Source organism: Furipterus horrens, unplaced genomic scaffold (assembly GCF_987537825.1).
Source record: "Furipterus horrens unplaced genomic scaffold, mFurHor1.1.pri manual_scaffold_4, whole genome shotgun sequence".
Taxonomy (NCBI): domain Eukaryota; kingdom Metazoa; phylum Chordata; class Mammalia; order Chiroptera; family Furipteridae; genus Furipterus; species Furipterus horrens.
In genome coordinates this window covers 7,306,340-7,330,573 of record NW_028327174.1, presented here as the reverse complement: position 1 = coordinate 7,330,573, position 24,234 = coordinate 7,306,340, and the positions used below count along the sequence as shown (strand labels likewise).

The window sequence follows — 24,234 nt, the reverse complement described above, 5'->3', positions numbered from 1 at the left end:
GCCTGTCTTGCTTGTTTCAGGAAACACAAGAAGGCTAGTGTTCCCGCAGGAGAGTGAGGGTGGAAGCATAGCAGGCAATGAGGCCAAAGGGCTATCAGGACCTGTGGGACACTGTGGACCGCTTTAAAATTGTTGCTTTCCCTCTGCGGGAAATGGGGAACCGTGGAGGTTTTTGAGCAGAGGAGTGACCTGATCGGACTTAACACCTTACCAGATCTATTACAGAATAGACCGTAAAGGCACGGCAGAGGCCAGGAGAGCAGTGAGGAGGCTAATGCAGAAACCCAAGGGAGAGACAGTGGTACGACTACCATGCCATTTAATCATCACGACTGTAGCATATCACAGATGGGGTTTGTGTTACGGCAAAACGTGAGAAGCGTAGCGGGCACTGTGAGACTGCGTCGTTGGACCCGGCCCTGCGGGAAGCTCTCGCAGCTGACTCTCGAGCAGGGGTGGGCGAACTCTCCCGCCTGCCACCTGTTCTGTAAGCAAAGCGTTACTGGAACGCAGCCACACACATATGTCCATACTTTCTCCAATGGCCGAGTTGAGTAATCATGACCGAGACCATATGGTCCACAAAGCCAGAACTATTTCTATCTGGCCCTTTACAGGGAAAAAAAAAAATATTTACCAACTTCTACCCATGTTGGGTTTCAAGGGTTGAATAGGAGCTTGCCAGCTGGATTAGGAAAGTAAGAACAGTCCAGGTGGAAAGACCCATATGGACAGAGGTCATCATGAGGTTGTGGCATAGTTTGGGGGACTGCAAGAGGCTGAGCGCTGCTGGAACCTGGTTTGTGAGTGGGTGAGCTGGCAGGTGAGCCACAGAGGCCAGGCACGAAGGGCCTCCAGTGTCGGCTGAGGATGAGGACCTGGCCCTGCAGGCAGTGGGAGCCCCAGAAGGGTTACAAGCAGGAAGGTGACATGGAAAAAAATTCCCTCTGCTGCTGTGAGAGGGGTGACTGGAGGGCACGGAGGTCACGAGGCAGCTGTGTAATGACTGCACTGATTATGTGGCTCCTGACTTGATGAGGGGGCCATCGGGTCTCGTGCCCTCCTCAGGAAGGAAATGAGCGCCGGTGACCTTGAGCTGCGAGGCAGCCGTCACAGGTTCCCATCCCAAAGGGGAAAGCCAGTCCTGACCAAGGCAGGATTTCCCCAGCTCAGGCCCCACAGGACAGACCGCGGCCTGAGGACAGGCTGGTTCTCGGGCCAGGCGGCCAGGGTAGTTTTGCCAGAAGCTGGCCTGAACCTGGCTTCTGAAGGGTGGTGGCACTTTTGGACAGGCTGGGTCGAGGGCATTTCAGGGACACGTGCCAGCAACCATCATGCAGAGCCTCTCGTCTCAGGAAGGGAGCCCAATGTGGGGCTCCTGGAGGTCAGAGCGTGCAAGGTGCTCATCCTGCCCTTTCTTCTCTCTCCTGGGCTTCAGTTTCTTCAGCCAGTAATTATGAAGAACCCCCTGTGTGCATGGCTTCCCTCTTGGTGGTTGGAGACATGAAAGATATCTGTGTTCCCATTTAATACAAACTTGCCCCAGATACACAGATAATCGCTTGCTGTGAAAAAGCCATGGGGTATAAGGCACATGGTTTTTCTGAAGAAACGAAATTCCAGTGGATCATGTTCCAGACGCTATGAGGCAGGCCAGGCCAGAGAGAGCTGTAGTGACAACCCTACAATCTCGTTGGCTTAACACAGGTCAATAATGTCTTTGTTCACGCTATCTGTCCAATGCGGGGAGGGGTGAGGCTGCTGCTTATGGAAGTCACTCAGCAACCCAGGCTGCGGGGGCTCCTACCCAACATGGGCTTCCATGATCATCGTGGCAGGGGATCTGCACATTGCGAATCAGGTGCCGGCTCTTCTTACAGGTATGCTCAGAAGTGACACGTGACTCATGCTCACATTTAACATGGTCACACCCAACTTCAAGGGAGGTGGGAAATGCATTCCTCCCATGTGGCAAGGAGAGGAGCCAGAATAGTTGTGAAAATCCCAAATGACTTGTACACTGAGAAGGCAACAAGGTTCTATTTTGTTTGCGATGGCAGAAACATCCATGCTTAATCAACTACAAATCACATTATCATATTGCCAGGCAGTCTTCAGCAGAAAGGTTCCTAAAATGTATATAAATTATATACATTATATAAATTAATCTAATACTGTATAGCAATACAACCATACTTCTAGAGATTCCCAGAAGAGGCAACAGAGTAAGAGGAACAGGGTGGTATGGGATCAAGAAGAAAGGGATTAGAATGAGCCAGGACTCTCTTGATTGTGACAGAAACCAACTCAGAGTAGCATACATGACTGTAAAGCAATCAGAGAATCACCCAGAATCCGAGGAAGAGATGACCAGCTAAACGCTAGAGAGGCGTCATGGTGAACCAGACCCTCCATGGCCTCTGTCTTTCAGCACATCTATCTTATTCTCTTCTCTGGAACGAGGAATGCTTTTACCATCAGAAATTACTGCCCTTCTTCCTGGAAGGGCTCTAACTGGGCCAACTAGGTTGTGCCCAACCCCCCCAACCCCCTCACCCTCTCCAAGCCAATCAGCTGTGGCCAGGAGTTGGGAGCTATGACTGACCGCTGCCACATCAGCTCCAGCTTGAGTTTAAGTCCTCCTCTGCCAGGGATGAGCTGTGTGATATTAGGCAAGTTCCTCAGCTCTCAGAGTCTCAATTTCCTCCCCTACAACATGGCGATGGTAATATCTAACCCATAAGACAGTGGGAGAGGATTCAGGGCCATCCGGCACACCACACCCAATAACCAGGGGTGCTCCCTGAACCCACACATAAATCAGCCTGTTTCCTCAGCTTCATAATGGGGCTGATCCTAGGTACACCACTGCTCAGCAGGGAGGGCTTTGTGAGAAGGAAAAGTTGGGTTTTAAAGACAATGAAATGTGTTAAAAACAAAAACAAAAAAAAATTTTTTTTGGATGGTTGGTTTATTTAGCAGTGAGAGAAAAGAGCCAGGAAAGCATTAACCATGCCAACAAGTCATAGGCCCTTAGCTAGCACAGTGCCTGGCACACAGGAAGCATCCAATAAACGCAATCATAGTAATAAGTATATAGTAATAGCAATAAGCAGTAATAAGAAACTGGTAGGAGGTATGGGATGGGTGGAAGCACCCAGAACAAGGTCAGGTGCCAAAAGATGCTGAAAGAGATCCTTCTGACATCACTGTCAGCCAGCAGAGGGGACCACAGGAGACGTAGGACCTGGCCCAGCTTATGGAACGCTGTCCTGCTGAGGGGTGCAGGGAAGACCCAAGGGTCTGGGGATAGGCACTCACAGGGGTCCAGAAACCAAATCTCAGGGCAGGAAGGGCCTCCAGAGAACATTCAATGGGGAAATCTTAAAGCTAGCCCAGGTCTCCTCTGCCAAAGCCCAGCTTCTAGCTGTCTCACAATGTGGGACACACTGCAGAATCAATTTCATGTGAAGAAAGTTTACTGTGGTTTGAGGTTGTGTAAGAACCACTGACCTAATAACATGCACTCACTGCAGTTGGGAAACTGAGGCCAGAGTGAGGAAAGCCCCACACAGTGGGAAGGCAGAGGTGCAATCTGAGCTGCAGATCCTGGTGGGGATCACTGTTACTGAGCACCTAGTAGTGGGCAAAGCACCTATCGTGGGCCAGCGTCCCGAAGGGAGGTGCTTGGTACTGTCTGATGTTTTGGACTCCCAGGCAGGTGAACAGGGAGGCACCAGCTGGGTCAGTTAGAGTCCCGCTGGACTGTCCTGCCAGAGGGCAGCTCCACCCCTGAAACTCTCTGCAGGGTGATGTCATCACCGGCTTTGTGTCACTCACCAGGGAAGAAGCAGATTTCTTAGAGGAAATGTCCTAGGGGACTCCAGAGAGCTCATCTCTCTCTAACCCAATATTTACTGATCATTTCTTTCATACTAGGAATTGTGTGTGCCAAGTGCTTATGTGTGAACTCATTAAACTGATTCATAATCCATGAAATAGGCACTGTTAGTAAGCCCAGTTTACAAAGGAGGAGACTGAGGCAGGGAAAGGTTAAGACATTCAGCTGGTGAGGGGTAAGGCCAGGATTTGAGCCCCCGGGCTAACTCAAGAGCCCCTGCTATAGCCCCTACTTTGGAGAAGGAGAGTGAAGACATGATACGCCCTTGTTTAGAAATACTCTGGTGTGTGTTGCCTAAAAAGGAGGACATTGTCTTATAGGACAAGGATCAAAGTCAGGGAATTAACAATGATACGATATTATTATCTAATCTACAGACCTTATTCGGATCTTACCACTTATCTTAATAGTGTCCTTCCAGCAAAAGGAAATCCTGGATCATGGGCTGCAGTTAATGGTCATGTCTCCTTAACTCCTTTAATCTGCAACAGTTCCCCTGTCTTTGTCTCTCATGATGTTGCCATTTTTTTAAAGCCTACAGTCCAGTAATTTTGTAGAACCCTCAATCTGAATTTGTCACACGTTTCCTCATAATTAGCTTCATGGTATGAATTTTTGGCGGGAATGCAACAGAAGTGATGCTATGTCCTTTCCAGGACATCATTTAGGAGAAAGACGTGTCCATTAGTCCCATTACTGGTGACATTAACTTTGTTCACTCAGTTAAAGGTGGTATCTGCCAGGTTTCTCCACTACAGAGTTACTACCTTTCCACTCGTAATTACTAACTGCCTGTGGGGCAATTCTTTGAACCTATGTAAATATCATGCTTCTCATCAGAGTTGTCTTGTCCACTGATGATTCTCCCTGGAATCCGTTATCAGTACGGTGGTTGCCTAATGGTCATTTTCGAATTGCATCGTTCCTTCTGCTGGCAGGAAGAGCTTTCCCTTCTCCCCATTCACTCATTTATGAGAGTATGGACTCATGATCTCTTCACTTATTCAGTAGTTTATAATCCATCATTGCTGTAATTTCTTTTGAAGCTCAAACTGTCCTATAAAAAAACCCTTCAAGCCAGAAAGCACCCACTTTCAAATATGACATTGCAGCCATGCTCCCTGACCTTGACCAAAAATGGAGACAGACCTGTGGGGAATGGTCCCTGCTGGGTGGGTGCTAAAGCGCTGACAGCATCATTTCGGGCTGGCTGGGGATGGCAGCAACGGGGTTATGCAGCATGGTGTCCAGGGCTGTGGTGTGGTCCACTGGGGATTAGTTCACTAGGTGAGTGCCTACTATGGCTTCAGCCCTTGAGAAGCACATAGAATGTGCTGGGTAGAGGGAACCAAGAATCACAACTGTACAATTTCTAAGATGTTGAACTTTTGTACCCCAAGAGGTAACATGACTTATTCTCATACATATGTAAATTAGAGTGAGTGGGCAATTTCGGGGAGGGGTGGTGAGGAGGGATTGTTTGAATGCAGATAAAACTGCCTCATCATTTGATCACTTGGGAAGCTAGTGGGCCAGTTGGCATATGAACCCCAAGGCCATTGGGAGATAAGGGATAAATGTCACAGTCCCAGGTGGACCAAGGCTCAGAGGCAGGAAAGCATAGCAAAGGCTCTGAAATCAAACTACATCACATCCAGGGAAGGGGAAGACTTGCTGGTGACCGGGGTGCTACACAAAGACCTTGTAGTTGGGAGGTCCTGTTCCCTGGGCAGTAAAATAAGGTAGGTGCTCTGATGTCAGCTACACAGAAGAGACAGCTCTTGGCGATGGGAACCAGAAAGGAAAGAAAGAATAAACTCAATACTCCCCCACCTGGCCCCCAGAGCTGCCTCTTCTGGGTGGGACTCGAGGCACTGAACACATCCCCTCCATCATGGTCGGGAAGAACCCCAAACATCTGGACCAGTCAGACCTGGATTCAAATGTCAGTTCTTGTATTTTTCTAGCTGTGTGACTTTCGCAAGTCACTTCACCTCTCTGAACCTCCCCTCATTTATTTCCTCAACTGAGAGCTTACTCTGTGTGAAGCACTGTTCTGGGCACAAGACATGCAGTGGTGAACAAGACAGAGAAGGCTCTGCGCTCATGAAACATCTGACTGGGGAAGAAAAACACTGAATAGTAAGCAAACCCAGAAACAAAACAATACCTTATGAAGTTATTAAGGTTATAGAAAGAACAAAGTTTACAGGTGGGAGCTCCTTTAGCCGGGGAGGTCAGGACAAGCCTCTCTGAGCAGCGGCATCTGAGCTGGCCTGAAAGATGAGAAAGACCCAGGCAGTGAACAGGAGGGGAAACAGCAAGTGCAAAGGACCTGTAGCAGGAATGAGCTTGGTGTGTTTGAGGAACAGCGAGAACAGCAGTGTGGCTGAAGGGTAGGGGGTGAGGGCAAAAGGGCAGGAGGTGAGGTTGGAGAGCTGGCAAGAGGCCCCGTAGGCCAAAGGAAGGGGCATAGTTTATATTCTAAGTGCACAGGGAGGCTAGAGAGAGGATAGGAGTGTGTGAAGCAATCTGATCTTTGCTTTGAGAAAAACATTGTCTGGTGTATGAAGAAAACCTTTAGGGACAAAGTGGGGAGTCTGTCAGGAGGCTGCTCCCATTATCCAGGTAAGTTGATGGTGCCTGGACCACGTGGTAGGGCTGGGGGTAGGTAGCAGTTGTCAGATGCAGAATGGTGTTGGAGGTAGGTAGGCTGATGCATGATACAGGGAGGAAGGGAAAAGGAGGGATGGAGCAAGGCTTCTAGGATTGGGCTTGAACAACTGAAATGGGGGAGACTGAGGGCGTGGGTTGCTGGGGTACGCCTGACACCAGGAGGCGGATTTTGGCTGTGTAGTGAGTGTTTGCAGTCCCCATCTGGCACCCACGTGGAAGGGGCAGTGGGCACTTGAATAACCAGTCAAACTCAGAGAAGTTGTTTCGCTCTAGAAATACAAATTTGGAGCTCACGTGCACGTAGACGGCATTTAAAATCACGGGACTGGATGAGATCATCATGGCAGAAAGTGTAGGTCGAAAGAAGAGGCCCGGGACTGGCGACTGTAAAATGATCCAAATGACACCTTCACCCACGCGGCTCTCGCAAGCTGTCACGTGAATGCACCCAGCCTAATAAAGATTGAGAATCCAGGGGCGGGGCCTGGGCGTGGGCGGGGCTGAATGGGCGGGGCGGGGCGGGGCTGAGGAGCCTAGAGGCCGCTCCTGGCCGAGCTGGGCGGTGGGGGAGGTGACGTCACCGCATGACTGGGTTTTTATGAATGAAAGGAATCCTGTGAGTAATTCCGGGAAGCTCGCTTTACAACTTCGCGGCGGCCCCCTGCACTGCCCGCCCCACAACAAAACTCGGCTCGTCGCTGTCGGGAGCCAGGCTCCGAACTACCCGTGGTCAGGACCGGAGGGGAGACGGACCAGGGCGCCGGTTGAACAGCAGCAGAGACTGCAGCGGAACCTGCGAGTTCCAGGGGCGCCAGGAGAAGCGAGACGAGAGAAGGGTGAGGAAGAAGGGTCCGAGACAGGAACGGGCGCACGGGGCCGAGGCGGCAGGGTCTCCGCGCCCGGGGTATGTGCCTGGGGCGGGGCGCCGGGGCCGACTCAGTCGGTGCTCCAGTGTACCCATCGCTCGGAAGGCTGCCGGGGGGGCGGGGGGGAGGGGGGGAGGGCAAAAGTCCGGGGAACAAGTAGGGGCAGAAGCAAGCTTGGCAGAGTGCGGGGTGATGGGCCTCTTCTGGGGGCGCCGTCTTGGAGGCGGCGAAGCCCGGCAGGAAGGGGCATCGCGGGCTGCCTAGCGTCAGCGTCTGCCCAGGCGGGGCCCAGGGCAGTGTGTGCACGTACGTGACTCGGTGAGAACAGTCCCTGGACCGCTGCCCGCAAGCCGGGCGTGCTCGGTTTGTTTACGCAGGGCGGGCGTGTGTGCGTGCGTCTGTGTGTGTGTGTGTGTGCGTACGCGCGTGTGTGTTCCCTGGCCTGCGTCCTGAGTATCCTGACTGATGCGTGTGCGCGAGGTGTCCTGTGAAGGGAGGGAGGGAGAGAGAGAGACAGAAAGACAGACAGACACAGAGTCAGCCGGAGCACTCCCAGGCAGTTGAGAACCCTAGGGCCTGTGTCCCAGCGGTGTGTACCTTGGAAAGAGTGTGCCCAATGAGTAACGCAGCAGAGGGACCTGAGCTAGGGAAGCAGCCCGTTCGTGGTCACATGGGGTCTGAGAATTCTCAGGCCGCACTGGCACAGACCCTGCTGTCGCAGGAGTTTCCCAGCGCTGGAGCCATGCGACCTCAGTGTTGGTCCCCTTCCTTGCGCCTGCAGCCACAGGATGGGGCAGAGTATCAAAGACCCCACCTGGAAGGGCTGGGAGTGGGGCAGACATCCCCAGGGTCACCCATCCCTTCAGTCTCAGGAGGAAGTGGAAGGGCCAGAACACCCACAGCAAAGCGGGGAGGTGAGAAGGAGTCCCGGGCTTGCTCTGTTTGGTGGCTACTCTGGCTGGTCTGGGTTCTGGAGCTTGTACCTGCTGGATATGGGAGGGCGAGCCCAGAGGATGGGGTGGAGCTGGTTTCTGTCCTCCTGGTAGTTTCAGTTACAGGTGGGACTAGTCTGACATACTTGTTGATGGCCGGACCTGAGGAGCTAGTTGAGGACCTGGGCCAGCTGGAGTTCCCAGAGTCCTCATCCTGGGGAGGCCTGGGCAACAAGTAGTGGGAGAGGTGGCCGTGGTACACGAAGGGTTAATGTGTGAGAGGTGGGGGTCCAACCTAGCCTTAACCCCCTTTATCAGCCCAGCAGAAAGCTTCTGTTTAGCCCAGTAGTCTGAGAGATGGGCTGGGGGCTAGGGGTTCCTTGGTCCTATTCTGCCTTCCCTTTCTTCCCACCCACGGGGCTACAGAATCATGGAGGGTGGTCAGCTGAGTTTGCTGGGATAAAGAACCAGATGATCTTTTAACTTTGACTCTTTGAGCCCTGGTGAGTTCTGCTACCATAGTGGGGAACCTCAGCATCCCCATGTGCAGCAGGAGCTAGGCAACATCCAGGTGGCAGGATGGGGGTAATGGGGGAAGTACAGTAGCCCCGACACACAGACTTTTTTCCAGGAGAACTGTGGGAGAGAAAGCAGAGCCAACAGCCCCAGGCCGAGGCCAGGGTTGTCCAGGAATATGTGGGGTTCGAGTAAAGGAGATGGCCTCCAGGAGCACAGGCACCAGTCAGGCCCACCCTCAAAGCTGGGCAGGAAACACCCCTGAATAGGGCTGGGGGTCAGAGGACAAGGGGAAGTGGCTGGCTGGCTCAGCCACTGGTGGAAAGTTAGCACTGAAAGGCTTAACCTGCCATTGGATGACACCTGGGTCTTCACGAGGACCTGGGACCCCATGTGGGCTCCCTTGGCCCCTGTGGCTCCCTCGGTCCTGATGCTTTTAGCCTACATTGCCATGGGGGTTGTCATGGGCCAATGCTGGGATGAGAATATGACAAAATCAGATCCAGAGCCTGCACTCCGGGAGCTTATAGTTGATGAGAGGAGACAAAGCTAAGGAAGAGCCAGTAAACTAATGCAAAACCACAGCGGAGCTGGGTGCTCTGAGAGGGAAGTCACTGTGGTTTGCAAGTACACAGTACAGGCATACCTCATTTCATTGTGCTTTGCTTTATTGCACGTAGCAGATACTGTGTTTTTACAAATTGAAGGTCTGTGGCAACCCTACATTGAGCAATCTATCGGCGCCATTTTTTCCAACAGGAAAAAATAAATATATTTATTTATTGTTTTTTAAGATTTTATTTATTTTTAGAGAGAGGGGAAGGGAGGGAGAAAGAGAGGGACAGAAACATCAATGTGTGGCTGCTTCTTGCATGCCTCCAACTAGGGATCAGACCTGCAACCCAGGCATGTGTCTTGACTGGGAATCGAACTGGCGACCCTTTGGTTCGTAGGCCAGTGCTCAATCCATTGAGCCACACCAGCCAGGGCAGGGTTAGTATTTTTTAGAAACAAAGTATTTTTTTAATTAAGATATGTTCACTGTTTTTTTTAGATATAATGTTATTGCACACTTAATAGACTACAGTATAGTATAAACATAACTTTTATACACACTGAGAAACCAAAATATCCCTGCAACTTGCTTAATTGCAATATTTGCTTTATTGCAGTGGTCTGAAACCACACCCACAGTATCTCCAAGGTATGCCCATAACAGGGCTCCAACTTGCCCGGGGCAATGAAGGAAGGCTTCCCTGAGGAGGTGATCAGTGAGCCAGGTTGTCAGATGGAGTGAGTGATGTTTATCTGTGAAGCCCTAATGGGCAGGGGCTATATATTCATTCTTGGCCTTTCCAGGTCTGGCACAGAGTAGGTGCTTCTTGGTGTTGGCCGATTAAATGAATGAATGAGCACGGGTTCCAAGAGGATCCTGGGAGATAGTGGACAAAGAACATGGCTGAGGCCTGAAGGCGTCACTTTGTGAGCTAGGGGAGAGGCTGGCATCACAGGGTTTTGAAATGGGCTGAACACAGTTTCGTAGGTTTGTGTCAGTAATGATCAGGGTTTTAAAATGGGCTGAAGATATAGGTTTGTGTCAGTAATGATCCTCTGATGGCTCTTGGGGGAGAACAGATGGTGGGGCCAAAGATGGAGGCAGGCAAGACTAGAAGCCAGTGAGGAGGCGGCTATGGTCATGGTTCAGCTGAAAGAGGAAGTGGTCTCTGGCTGTGCAGGTTGAGCAGAGGAATAGTCAAAGCTGATAGACCGAGGTTTTGTTCTCATGCCCCTGACTCCAGGAAGCCTTCGCTGGTTTCCTCTCTCTTTCTCTAGGACTTCCACTCTGCTAGTGGTCCTGAGGCTCCATTCCAAGCCAAAATCTGACACTCCACACTCCAAGACTGTCAGGCTAGAAGGTACCTTAGGCTTGGTAGAGGTCTGGCATGTTGGGAAATTGAGGCCCGGAGAGAGAGAACAGCATACCTGAAGTCGCCCAGTGAGTGTGAGCGGGTGGCAGACCTGGAGCTGGATCCCCGGGCTCCTGCTTCCCTGAGGTGCTGGGCTCTCCCAGTTTTGCTCCCCTTTCCAGTGGGGAGGAGGCGCCACCAGTGCTGGCTGCCAAGGCCCGGGAAAACACATTTTTTCCCTCTGTCCTCACAGAGGAAGCAAAATGGTTCAGCAGCCAGAGAGGAACCCATGCCAGTGGGTGGGCCATCTGCAGGATGTCCCTGGAATGGATTGAGAGGGGATCAGGGAGGAGACTGTCGGAGAGCTTGTGGCTGCAGATTGGGCAGGGCAACTGTCAATCCCCCAAGAGTAAGTTTATTCTCCATGCCTCCAAAAGAATGTTAGGAACCTGCGGCCCCTGGAGATTGTTCTGCTGGCCTCAAAGGGAAGAAGCAGTGCGCATGTGTGCACGTGTATGTGTGTGTGTGTGTGTGTGTGTGTGTGTGTATGTGTGAGGTGGGTGGTGTCGGGCACTGAAGAAAGAGCCCTGAACTGGGGGTCAGGATTCTTGGGTTCCATCCCACCACTGCCACCAAACAGCTACTCAGTTGCCTCAGTGACAGAACAAGGAGGTTGGATCAGCCACTATCTCAGGCCCAAGGTGCACCCACCAATTGGCCAAGGCAGCCTGGTTGAGGGCCCAGCCCCATGGGGTGATAGTAGGCCCTGGCCCGGGACTGAAGGCTGAAAGCCTGAGGTTATCAGAAAGTTCCCCCTTCTTGTGACTTTTCTGTGATCGCCTGACTTTGCTGAGCTAGGGACATTCCTGGGCAAACATGAGTGCCTCAGCTGACATCCAGGATGTGGGTGAGGGGGCTGAGGCTAGAACAGGAGGAGAAGAAGGAAAGGAGAGAACAGGTTCAGAGCCTCCCTGGGGCCTAGAAGTACTCAGAATCGCAGCCAGCCCAGTGGGTGGGACCTTCAGCCATTATATAGAACAGGGGTAGGGATGATGGTGAGAGAGGCAGACCATTGGCCACTTCTGATCTTGTTTAAGCCTCTTGTATTTTACACACTGAAGCTCCCTTAATCGCCTGTCCGCACTTTCCACGTGAGGAAACCAGAGCCCAGGGAGGAAAAATGACTTGTCCGAGGGGCCAGGCCCCCAAGGCTCTGCAACAGCCATAGCACCCAGTGCTCAGCACCCAGGCTTAGCCTCTCCCATCAGGTCCCTCTGTATCGCCCAGATTGCCTGTGTCACTTAACACCCAGCTCCCTCAACAGCTGGCAAGGCGGCCTGGCTATCCGTATTTGTTTGCATCTCCCCAGCAGGCCCGGCACAAATCCTGGCACATCCGAGCAGGGTGGCCTTGGAGACTGGTAAGTCCAGCCTCCTCTCCAGAGGTGGGGAAACACAGGGAGGATGCCCTGTGAGGGCCATACTAGGAGGAGGCATGTGGCTCAGCATGGCCTCAGTCCTGGGCACCACCCCGTTTTAGCTGTGTGACCCTGGACTGCTCTATTGGCCTCTCTGTGCATTATCTCACACATCTGTTGGGAAGACCAGGATTCAGGGTTGAAGATCTCTCCTGATTTGGGGGGAGACAGCCATTCACCTACAGTGTGACTTCTCTGGGTCTTCTCCTCCCTTTCAGTAAAGCAAGGAGGTGGGGGCCTTTTCTGTGTGACCCCAGCCAGTGGGGAGATGCTGAGTAGAAATGAGGCCCCAGTGATTGTTATAGGCCTGACCCCTTCTGGACAGACTTGGTTATTCTCAGGACCCCTCAAATGCTTACTGACCTTTATTCTTGGCTCTACCAAAACTCTGAGAGCAGGTATTATTTTTACAGATGAGAAAGTGGAGACCCAGAGAGGTGAAGTACCTTGCCCAAGGTCACACAGCCTGGAAGACAGAGATGGGACTCAAACCCAGGCTTGACTCTTAATCCAGTGCTCCTTTCCTTATTTCCCATGCCTGACCTGGGGGCTAAGTATCCTGAGGACAGAACCCCTTCTGCTCCTCTGCCCTCCTCCTGGCATCTGGGTACCAGCCCTGCCATGCAGAAGCAAGGAGGCAGATGAAAAGGAAGAAGAATTGGAGATGAGCCAGGAGGTTTTCCTCTCGATGATACTCATCTGGGCTTGGGCTTGGCACTTGGTTCAGACACTGAAAAGCTAGGTGACGGATGGTATGAGAGACTGTATCCATCCACACTTCACCAGTGCCTGCTCCCTGCCAGGCCCCACACTGGTGGCCTCCACACCCAGAGCTGCCTCAGCCTGGTTCCTGCTTGTGGAGCTGCCTGTCTGGTGGGCAGACAAGGAAGTAGACCATTATCATGCAGGGAAAAGCCCAACAAGTCCTAGGGGTCAAGGGAGGGCTTCCTGGAGGAGGCGATGTCTACATCCAGAGCAGAAAGATAAGTAGGAGTCTGCCAGATAAAGTGATGAGAGAAGTGTCACAGGGTGTGGAGTGGCCCAGAGGCAAGAAAACGTGGGGTGAGAGGAAGTGAAAGAAATTCCACGTGGCTGGAATGCAGAACAGAGGTGGGGAGTGGTGGGAAATGAGCGTGGGAGCCTTGCAGGTGGGCGTGGACCCTGTCTCCAGGGTCGTAGGGAGCCACGAAGGTCTGCATCTGGGTGATGACACCATCAGATTCATATGGTGCAAAGATCCTCTGAGCACAGTGTGGAGGACGAGCGGACATACCAGGACCTCCCCAGGGGTGTGTGGTGGCCACTTAAGAGGCCTGCATTGAAGGGTAGCATTGGTGGGGGTGGTGTATGAGGGTGTCCAGGTGGTGTCTGTGACAACAGGTTAGGGTCCTGACTTGGGACTTTCTGGGCCTCAGTTTCCCCCAGCTATACCACAGGAGTGTGGGCGGCTCTGAAGACCCTCCTTGCCCGAGGGCCAGTGTGGCTGCCTCTGTCAGGGGATCTCTTTAAAGTGCTAACTTCCCTTTCCTATGCCAGTCCTCGCTTCCCTCTGGGGTGTCAGATCCCCTGGCTGTGTGGGCCGGAGGAGCAGGGGGATTTCTAAGAAGCCCTGGACTGTCCCCACCTCGGCCTTAGTCACACTGAGGATTCAGCAACCATTCCTTGAGCTTCTACTGTGTGCCAGGCACCACTCTAAGCACTGGGGACACAGCAGTGAACAAGACAAGATCTCTGCTGTCGAGAGCTGGCATGCTAGTGAGGAGGCAGGCCCTGGACAGATAGGTAAAGTATATGTGGGTGTTAATTACAATACATATAATAGTGAGAAGTGCTATAGAGAAACATGAGGTAGGGAAGGGAGACAGGGAGAGTGTGTGTGAGCATGTGTGTGTGTGTTTGTATCAGGGGTTGAGAATTCTAAATGGAGTGAGAACATGAGATTTGAAGAGAGACCTGCAGGAAGTGAGGCAGCAAACTGCAGCTATTTAAGGGAAGAGGATGCTGGGCAGATGGGAGAGCCAGTGCATGGGCCCTGGGGAGCTGCATGTGTGGAAGGTTTAAGGAGGGGGGCGTAGCTGGGACGGAGGGAGGGATGGGGAGTGAAGCAGGAGCTACAGTCAGACATTTGCTGAGGCCATATCACGTAGTTCCTTATGAGCCACCGTGGTGACTCTGGCTGTAATCCACATGAGACGGGGGCCACAGGAGGGTCCTGAGAGAGGCATAACATGATCTGACCTAACAGATGTGCCAGAACACGACAGCTGGTGAGTGGGACAACCTCTGAGAGGCCCCAGTGTGTCTGGTGCCAAGGTCTGCGCCCTTTCCATTTCTCCACCATGTCTCTGAGAGACACCTGCGTCTGCCAGAATGGGTCAGAGGCCGGCCCCGCACACAGCTCAGGGAACCACGGTCTGGACCTGGGTTTCACCCCTTGCCCAGTGAGAACTGAAAGGATGTGGTCTCAGGGCACCCTCCTGCCTTCTTCCCCATTGCCCCTCACCACCATCACATTCCCATGGGGATGATCAGAGAAGGAAAGGGAACATTGGGAGACAGTCCCTTTCCCAGCCCCGATCAGTGACCACTGGCCTATAGAATGCACCCTCCATGTCTCCCTGTGCCAAGCACCTGTCAGGGCAGTGCCACATTCATTCTGGGAAGCCCACAGGTGGGGGACGCTTTCCCAAAACACAGGTCTGTGCAGGGGAAAGGGAGGGCACTGGATTGACCGTGTTTTCATGGGGTGTGGTTGGACTTTGTGAAATGTCCAGCACACATGTCTTCTGTGCACTCTTCTGTATGTAGTTTGTACTTTAATGAAACGATTTTAAAAAATAAAACAAAATACACATGTCTGGACCCCATGTGGAAGAATGGCTGGGGGATAGGGGTCCACTCATTTGGTGCATATGTGTCGAGAACTCACTATGTGCCCGGCCCCGATTTAGGCATAGAGATGCAGTGGGGGGACAGGCAAGGCCTTGACCCTCGTGGAAGAGGTGCGGGAGGGAGAGAGACAGACCACAAACAAGTCACCAAACAAAATCATTGCAGCAGAGGTGACTGTTATGAAGGTTAGTAAATGGGGTTACATGGTATGACACAAAGGGGTGTTTTAGCCAGACAGACCTCTTTGAAGAGGTGGCATTGAGCAAAGATATAAATGATGAAGAGTTGCTATGGGGAGATAAAAAGTGACCTTGGTCTCCTCTCTCCCCTAGGTCTCAGCCCAGAGGGCACCTTCTACAAGCATGTCTGTGGATCCCTTATCCAGCAAAGCCCTGAAGGTGAGGAGGCAGCCCCCGTGGTCCCTGGTCCTGCCCTCGCCCCTGCCCAGGCTGGGCTCCCCATCCCAACTTCCCCTTCAGTACCTGGAATCCCCAAGAGCAGCTCAGCAGGCGTCAGACATTCATGAGGCCACGGCTGGAAACCAGGAGACTGGGCTCTGGTCATAGGCAGGGTCATTCCCCCACGTCCCCCTCGGGCAGGTCACCTCCCTCTCTGGACCTGTTTCCCCACCAGGACAATGCCCCTGGGCTGCAAAACTTCAGAGCTGGTTTTCTGGGTTTCTTTGGCTGAGTCCGGGCCTGGTCGTTGGGTCAGAATTTGGGCTGAACTCTGGGGTATCTCCTTGTGGATTTACAATCTGGTTTGGCCCCGTTTCCCTTTGTGGATTCCTGCCCCACTTTGAGGTCTTGGAATGAGTCCAGCCACCACCTCGTGGCTATGGCTGTGGAGGCGGGAAGCCGTCCCCGGTACCTGATGCGTGCCAGGCCCAGGGCTCATGGCCCACAGGCAAGGGCGCGACCCTGGGCCTCAGTTTCCCCATGCGCCCGCCGTGCTGCCTGCAGATCAAGCGCGAGCTCAGCGAGAACACGCCGCACCTGTCTGACGAGGCGCTGATGGGGCTCTCCGTGCGCGAGCTGAACCGGCACCTGCGCGGCCTCTCGGCCGAGGAGGTGACGCGGCTCAAGCAGCGGCGCCGCACACTCAAGAACCGCGGTTACGCAGCCAGCTGCCGCGTGAAGCGCGTGTGCCAGAAGGAGGAGCTGCAGAAGCAGAAGTCGGAGCTGGAGCGCGAGGTGGACAAGCTGGCGCGTGAGAACGCCGCCATGCGCCTGGAGCTCGACGCCCTGCGCGGCAAGTGCGAGGCCCTGCAGGGCTTCGCGCGCTCGGTGGCCGCCTCCCGCGGGCCCGCAGCGCTGGTGGCGCCCGCTAGCGTCATCACGATCGTCAAGTCGTCTCCGAGCCCGGGCCCCGCCCCCGGCCCCGCCCCCGCCGCCTGCTCCTAGTGCTTGCTGCGCCCGACCACGCCCCATTCCCAGACCACGCCCCTCCTTTCCCGAAGTGCCTAAGCACAACCTCTGTCCCCAGGTGCCATTTCTCTGCAGCCACCAGCCCCTGTGGTTATCACAGGTTCTCTCCTCAGAGCCTGTCTTCCTCGTGCAGCCCTTGAAACTGGGACCTAATAGCCCTGGGAAAGGGCAACTTTGATGAGATAGGAGGTAGGGTACGGTTGTGGTCGAGGGTCTCCCTTGGCTGAAAGTTCACCCTTCTTAGACTGGGAACATGGGATATAGAAGGGATTAGGTTAGAGAAGAGCCATCGAGGAGAAGAGAGCCATTCCCCACTTTGTGCACTGTTTACTCAGATTGTGCCAATGGCCCCTCCCCATCCTCCTGGGGTTCAGCACTAGGTTTGGCGCTGTATTTGTCTTGTGGGACTGTCCAGCTGGGAAGCTGATGCTCCCACCTCTCCTTTGAGCCTGGGGAAATCACCTAGTGAAGCCCAGTTAACAGGTGGGGAAACATATGTCCAGTAGGTGGGCCACATATGCTTAGTGGTTGAACTGGATCTTAAAGCCAGGTTGTCCCATGGCTATCTTGAGATTCCAGCTATAGTTGTCAGGGCACAGTGGACAGGGACTGAAAACAGGTGGAAGAGCCTCCGTGGCCTGGGAGAGGGCTGTGAGTTAAGGTAAGAGGAGTAGAGGGAGAGAGAAGGTGATGCAGCTGGAAGAGAGGGAAGGAGCCGGCCAGCCAGAGAAAGAGGATAAGAGAAGACAGGTCCTGTAGTCCTACAGCCTAGGGTGGAGGGTCTTTAGAAAGGTCCCACCTCTTCCCTGTGACTGTCCCCCCTGGGGTGGGGGCTGACCACTGCCATTGATTGTTTCAGGAAGCCCAGCCCTCACCCCTCCCCTCCCTCTCCCCCTCCCCACTGTTTATTTATTGCACGAATCTAAGTTATTCTTTCCAGCTGGTGCCCTAGTACCCACACCCTGGGAAAAGTGGCGTATGGTCCTGAGCTGGACTTTATATTTTATATCTGCAAATAAATCACATTTTATCTTATATTTAGGGAAAGCCGGATGGCAACAATAACCAAAAAATGTTTTTAAAAAAATTGCCCGGCCCCCAGAACTTATTTATTTTCTGACTTACAGTAAGCGAGTTACCCGCCTTCTGTATTTTGTAGACTCAATAAAGTCAAGTTCTCTATTTCCACAGTGAAGAAGTATATGTCCTGAACTATGGATTTTTTTTTGGGGGGGGTGTCTGTAAATAAAAACTATGCTGCCCTGGCCAGGTGGCTCAGCTGGTTGGAGCATCATCCCATACACCAAGTTTGCAGGTTCAATCCCTGGTCAGGGCACATACCTAGGCTGTGGGTTTGGTCCCCAGTTGGGGTGCGTACAGGAGGCAACTGATCAGTTTCTCACGCTGATGTTTTTCTCTCTTCCCCCAACTTCCGCTCTCTAAAATCAGTAAACATTCTCGGGTAAGGATTAAGAAAACAAACAAAAAACTATGCACCATCATGACTCGCTCTTGCATGGGCTGGGGGTGGGCTAGAGGTGGAAACCCATACAGGTAGTGCCAAAACATCTGTCCTTCCATCCGGGAGCCAAGGGTCCTTCTTGGGGAAGACAAAGCCGGGGGCACAATGAAATGCGGGGTTAAATTTCCTGGGCATCCCTTCAGTGAAAACACAGTCCCACCCAGACAGGAAAACTCCCAGACTGAAGAGTAATCTTTCCAGCACTTTCACATGGAGGTCTGACTTTCTACATCCTGGTGTTCCGGAAGACACCGAGAGGCGGGGAGCAGTGGCTTCCTCAGTCCCAGCCTGCAGGCCTAAAATGCAACTGTCTCAGCCTGGGCCCCAGACAGACAAGAGTACATACACTGTGCTGCTCAGGGAAGTCAGGGTTTGAATCCAGGTGTGTGTTTTTCTAGCTACGTGACTTTTGATGGCTTATTAGCCTCTTGCAGCCTCAGTGTACCCATCTGTACCAGAAAGGTACTCTGAGGGCATAGGTGTGACAGGCACCGGGCACTCGACGGGCCATGAGCTTGAACAGAGTAAACCTTTACAAGGATGTGCACCACGGCAGTGAGGGTTTCCGTGGGGCTAGGTATGGGTGTGAAGACAGTGGGGCTGGGAGAAGGTGCAGGATATGATAGCTGGGGAAAGGCCAAACCACACGAGCTGGCCTGGTCCACAGGCCTTCCTCCCCCAGGTTGGGGCCCACAATCCTCACCCGATCGGAGATGCTGAGCTCAGGCCTGCGGAAAAGGCAGCGGAAGTTGCAGGAGGGTGAGCTGAGCCTGGGAATTTCCCCCGCCCCCGCAGCATTCCTGAGGGCCTAAGTCAGTGCAGCCGGGCTCCCTGGCCTGCCGCGCGGAGGTGGTGACAGGAAGGTGCTCTGCTTAGCCAGATCCTGCCCTGGTGAGTCCGGGCAGTGCCTAGTGCCCAGCAGGCGCTGCTCCAGGCCCTGCCCCTAGGGACCCTTGGTGAAGGGTGGGCTCAGGGAGGCAGGGAGACAGCTTGGAAAGAGAGTTAGGACCCTGGGAAATCTCTTCAACTCCCTGAGAGGCACCTGCAGGAAGGCAGCTGTCAATGGGTAGGGAGGGTGGGTCCTTTGTGGCCAAGACTGCCACCATGTCCTGTGGGCTATGTGGGGAGGCACTGTCCATTGGGGGCCTGGACCCCAATTTTAGTCTCTGACAACATGAATTCCCCTCGTCACCTACACATTACCCAGCGGAAGGACCAGGGTTTCCTAAGACACCCCTGCTGACAACCACGAAACCCATCCCCGACACACCCACAGGGCTGGGAGGAGGAAGGAAAAAACCTCACCCGAAGGCAGAGGAGATTTCAATACAATCTATATTATCTCATATATATATTTTTCTCACTTTATTTGCTCACTTCTGTCACGCATTTAAAATGTCACAGAGACCAAAATAGAGCGACTTTCTGGCGGAACTTGTGGCAGTCATACACAAGATACAAAACTAGGGGACTCTGTCTTCTCATACATCATACGATTAATTTTTCAAGTATTTTTTTTTAATGTACAAAGAGCTACTCTATCAGGAAAAGAATTTTAAAAAAAAAGAAAAAAAAAGGACAAAGTAGGTTACGAATCCTAGGAAGGAGGGGTGGCATGGTCAGGCACGAGTTCCCAGCGCCCATCTCCCCAGGGGCCACTGGCTCCCTGCGTGAGCTGAAGGGCAAGTGCCAGGGTGGGCGAGGCTGGGGGCCGGGAGTCAGCCGCACGCTTTGGCCTGGAAGGAGAAGCAGAGAAACAGATTTGTGGAAGAAAATAGTGGGAGCAGGAACAGAGGTCGTTCTCGGCCCACACCAACCTGTGGCTCAGTACCGATGGGCCGGAAAGAAGCCTGCAGTACCCCACAAGCAGACCTCTGTTCCCCCCAGGGGGCTGGCTTGGTCTCAAGGGCCAAGTGCCCAGAAAGATTGCTGGGATGGAACCCCCACCCACCCTCGGCACAGCTCATTCCAGGAGTGGCCAAAAGGAAAGAGATTCCCCAGTGACGTTCTGAAGCCACGGGGCAGGGCCCTTCTCTCACCCTACCCCTTCCCCGGGCTGCTGCAGCCCAAACCCAGACACTCTCTGGGGACGGGATGCTCTGCCTGTACAAACAAGCAGTGTCCACGGAAAGTAAGGCCAGCCTGCAAGGGCGCTCTGGCCCTGAGGAGCTCCAGGTACACGGGGGTGTGGGGGTGAGCGCCAGCACTGCAGGGTCCTCCGAGTGTCAGCAGCTTAACAGGGAGCCCTCAGGGAGTGTCTGGGACAGACTGAAGGCCTAGGAAGGGGGAGCCTTCATGTGTGACTAAGGCACAGAAGAGATGGGCTGGGGGACCAAATGAGGCAGGACACCAGGCCTTGCGTGGACCTGGGGCCCAGACCCTCCGCCCTTCCTCCCCCAGAACTGTGTCCTCCAGATGCTGATCTGAAAGGTGGAGACTCAGACTCATCGCCTGAAATGGGAGAGAGAAGCCCCAGCAACTGACCAGGACCCAGCCAAGATTCTGATTGCTCAGCCTGGGAAGGAAGGTGGGAGCCCCTGACCCTGTGAGCAACCAGGAAATAAGGGCTCTGCCCAAAAATGCTGTTAAGCAGACAGACCCCAAGTAGGGGCGGGCAGTGGGGGCTGCTGGCCATCCTCAGCAGGCCAGGAGGAAGGGGCATGAGACAGACAGAGGGGCAGCCGTGGGGAAGACACCCAGGGGCTCAGGGAGTGAGGGACCACCTCAACAGAAGAGGGGCCCAGAGGGACCTGAGCACCCTTCTAGTGGGACCTGTGGCTCTTGGTGTCTGGCTCTGATCCCTGCAGCATGCCAGGCAGGCCTGGGTGGGGAGGGGGTTCAGAATGTTCCCTCCTCCTGCCCAGATGAGGCTAATCTAGAATCAGACAAAGGGGGATAGGGGAGGGGATAAGTAGGGAAGAGCTGTATTGCACGGTATTTGGGGTGGGGCTGTAAGTCTCGTGGGGGAGGGCAATGGCCTGGGGGACAGAGCTGAGAAGGCTGTGGCCCCTGGTCCACAACATAGGCGTCTGGGTCTGGGGTGCATCTGGTCCCAACATGCGACCACTGCAGGACGAGCCACAGGGGCACGGGAGTCGCTCCCAGGATCCTCTGCTCCTTGCCCAGGTAGTGCAGGCTTGTCCTTGTCTAAGTACTCCTGGAGGCTCGAGGGGGAGCCTGGGCTGTTCCCTCGGCAGGCAGCAACGGGCTGTTCCTCTGGAAGCGATATGTGTGCGTCTCTGGTCCAATAAATTAAAGGGCGATGCCAAAGCTGTGCCATCCTGCCTCTTGGCCTGGACATGAGGCTGGAGGGGGCACACCCTGCCCGGGGCCAAGGCACCAATCCTCCCCCAGCAGCCGCCACACTTAGAACTCGTCGTCAGAGCTGAGCAGGAGAGTCTTCTCGTTGTCGCGGGCACCGCTGAGGCTGTGGGAGCGCGCGAGGCCGTGGGCGCCACCGTGCCAGGCGGGCCCGGGCTCCAGGGTGGACTGCTGCGTGTACTGCTGGTAGGCGGGCGAGAAGTTGTGGATGGCGTCCTGCACGATGTCGTGCGGGTTCATGGTCTCCTTGAGGCTGCTGGAGATGCTCTTCATGGGGGCGCAGCGGCCTGCAGGGGAGGAGGCGGGGGTGAGGGGCTGGCGCAGCAAGAGGCAAGGTCCTGGGACCCACCTCTGGAGACTGTGTCATCCAACCACCCCTCCTGGGATCGAGAACAGGGTCCCGGATGTGAGAAGGCGCAGGCAAAGAAACAGCCCCTTGGGCTGGGGTGCAGAGCAAGCGCCCCTGAAGGGAGTGGAGGTGAGCAGCCACAGCGGGCTGAGTCTGCAGGTGGGGTGGGGCGTGGGGTGGAGACCAGCACGATGCAGGCAACGAGCCCAGAATGCTCCAGGGAGGGCAGGCCAGGCCCAGCGTCAACTGCAGGGGGAGTGTTGGGGAAGGGGCTCTAGAGCCAGGGGTGCCAGCCCTGCCCGCTCTCCTGGGGGAGTGGACCAGGCTTCTGCTCCATCGGGCAGTTGCAGAGGGTGGGGCCTGCAGCAGAGCAGACATCTTCCCCAGCCGCCCCTCTGGGAGGGTGGGAGCCGCCTGCCCCGATGTGTTGCTCTTCATTCCCTCTCTGATGAATTGTCCCCACGGCCCAGGCCACAAGACTGAGGGGTAAGGGATGAGCTCAGCTCTCACCCTGGTCTCCAGACTCAGACTGCTGCTCTCTCCACCTTCATGTCATGTCTTCTACTGTGGGACACGCTAGATGCCCCTGGTTTCCCAGGAATGAGTACTGTGCCCCAGAACAATGAAAGACCAGGGCAGATGCAGGCAAGTCCCACAGAGGGCGGCCCCTGGCAGGCTGGTGCTCTGGGCTCTGCCACCGGGGGGTGTCCGTGGGGAAGGAGACAGGGACACAGAGAAGAAGCTAGGGAGAGAGGCATGCTAATGACAGTGACCAGGACTGACATACAAGACAGACGTGCAGACTGAGAGCAGAACCTACCGTAAGGACCATACGTTGGCACTGCCCGCGGCCAAACCCGGGGCAAAAGCAGGGCAGGCGGGGGAGGGGGAGAGAAGCAGGAGAAATAGAGAAGACAAGAGACAGCTGAGTGAACACCACATGCCCACCACCGAGGCCAGCGCACGCCCCGCGCCCCGCCCCTTGGCCCCACCGATGCCCAGGCAGCCCGGCTCCCTCTCAGGGCCTGGGCGGAATATCTGGCTAGGGATGATTCCTTCTGTGGCACTCCCACTTTCTCTTGGGTGGGGGACAAACAGTAGACACCAGAATGGTGGTCCGAGTTCAGCCTCTGCCCCTAAGTCAGGACCCCCGCACCCCCACTTCTCCCCAGGCTCGGCTGGGACTGCTAAGCCTGTGCCTCGTGCTGCACAAACCGCTCGCCACTTCACAGACAGGAAATCCAGGCTGGGCAGAGGGTTCTCAGGCAGGTCACACGGCAGGCAGGGCCGGCTCCGCACCCACGCCTGACTGGGGGGCCGAGAGGGGCTGAGCACTGTGGTTAGTGGGTGCATGGCTGACCAGGACTGGCCCAGGCGGCAAGCGCGAGCAGCAGCTCTCCCTGGCTGGGCGGGGGCCCCTGCCAGGGCTACAGCACCAGGGGTGGGTGTGCCGGGGGGCTGTGGGTGGGAAGACAGCCCAGGTGTCCGCTGAGGGCCTCTGTGGGCCACCACGTGCAGAAAGGGTTCCTTCAACCATTTAAACCTTCCCAGGCTCCAGGCACAAAGGTGACCTTCTCAAGGGCACAGGGTCTGTCGGGACCAGGCCCTAGGGGCATTGCCCACAACACCAGGAAGGTGTTCGCCAGGTCCTCCCACCTGGAGCACTGGTGGGAAGCAAGCGGGGCGCCAGCCGGCAGCAGCAGGCATGGCGGGCAGTGCCCCACACCAGGTAGGCGTGTGGTCGGATACGGAGACCGTGCCTGCAGCCTGTGGCCAGCAAGTGTGTTGGGGAAACACGGTCGGGCACACGAGTCGAGAGGCCTGGAGCACAGGCATTTGAGGCCTCCTCCCAACTGGGGAAAGAACTTGGCAGTAAGGGGGTGGGGGCTGAGAAGCCCGGCCGCCCGCAGGCCAGGCTGGTGCCTCTGTGCTCTTCTCAGTGCATGGCCGCCCCAGGGCCTGCGGTGGGCATGGGTGGTGGGCCTACGGAAGTGGGCTTCCTGCCTCCGGCTACAAGGGAAGGGGGCTGGCAGCAGCCAGGCTCCAGGGTGGATGTGTTAGAGCAGGAGGCCCCCCCCCCCCTCCTGGCCCTCCCGCCGCCTCCGGGCATTTCAGGCATTCCAGACTCCCCTTTCTGTCCCTCTTGGACCTCCCTCCCTGCCCAGCAGCAGCCAGAGGCAGCCCCCGCCCCCCACATCCCCCCCAGCTCTGAAATCACACCCTGCCAGGCCCAAGCCCAGACCAATTACTGCAGAATCTCTGAGGGTGGGGCCAGACACAGGACTTTTAACTCTCTAGAGCGCTCTAATGTATAACTACAGTTTCCAATCTCTGTTCTAACAAAGAAAAAGATCAACAGGTGTAAAATAAATAAATAAATAAAAGCAAGCTGCTCAAAGCTATTACCATCTGAGTCTGTTTCTGAGAAGTAAGCAGGTTAAAAAAAAA

At 54.7% G+C, this 24,234-nt stretch overlaps 2 protein-coding genes across 4 annotated transcripts in view; one reads left to right on the top strand and one right to left on the bottom strand.

The window, feature by feature from the left end:
* Nucleotides 1-7,130: 7,130 nt before the first annotated feature.
* MAFF (MAF bZIP transcription factor F) lies at nt 7,131-17,792 on the top strand. 2 transcript variants are annotated; one of them, XM_090272439.1, is made up of 3 exons: nt 7,131-7,413; nt 15,500-15,565; nt 16,130-17,792. In XM_090272439.1, exons 2-3 carry the CDS (start codon nt 15,530-15,532, stop codon nt 16,568-16,570), a joined length of 477 nt encoding a protein of 158 aa, XP_090128565.1. In that variant the 5' UTR covers nt 7,131-7,413; nt 15,500-15,529; the 3' UTR covers nt 16,571-17,792. The 2 variants fall into 2 exon arrangements, with proteins under 2 accessions (XP_090128565.1, XP_090128566.1); XM_090272440.1 differs by lacking the exon at nt 7,131-7,413 and adding an exon at nt 7,425-7,481.
* A 3,225-nt stretch (nt 17,793-21,017) lies between these two features.
* Nucleotides 21,018-24,234, bottom strand: part of TMEM184B (transmembrane protein 184B) — a 44,905-nt gene continuing 41,688 nt past the window's right edge. The window contains exons 9-10 of one of the 2 annotated variants that reach the window (XM_090272438.1): nt 22,607-22,627; nt 21,018-21,724 (exon numbers count right to left, since the gene is read on the bottom strand). In XM_090272438.1, coding sequence (XP_090128564.1) covers nt 21,483-21,724; nt 22,607-22,627 — 263 coding nt within the window. In that variant the 3' untranslated portion in view covers nt 21,018-21,482. The remainder of the gene's footprint in view (nt 21,725-22,606; nt 22,628-24,234) is intronic. The other variant, XM_090272437.1, reaches the window with a different exon arrangement.

Bases quoted from the DNA above. Each gene is read 5' to 3' on its own strand.
- MAFF (XM_090272439.1), top strand. From the start codon at position 15,530: ATGTCTGTGGATCCCTTATCCAGCAAAGCCCTGAAG. The intron at 15,566-16,129 runs GTGAGGAGGCAG...TGCTGCCTGCAG, and splicing joins TATCCAGCAAAGCCCTGAAG to ATCAAGCGCGAGCTCAGCGA.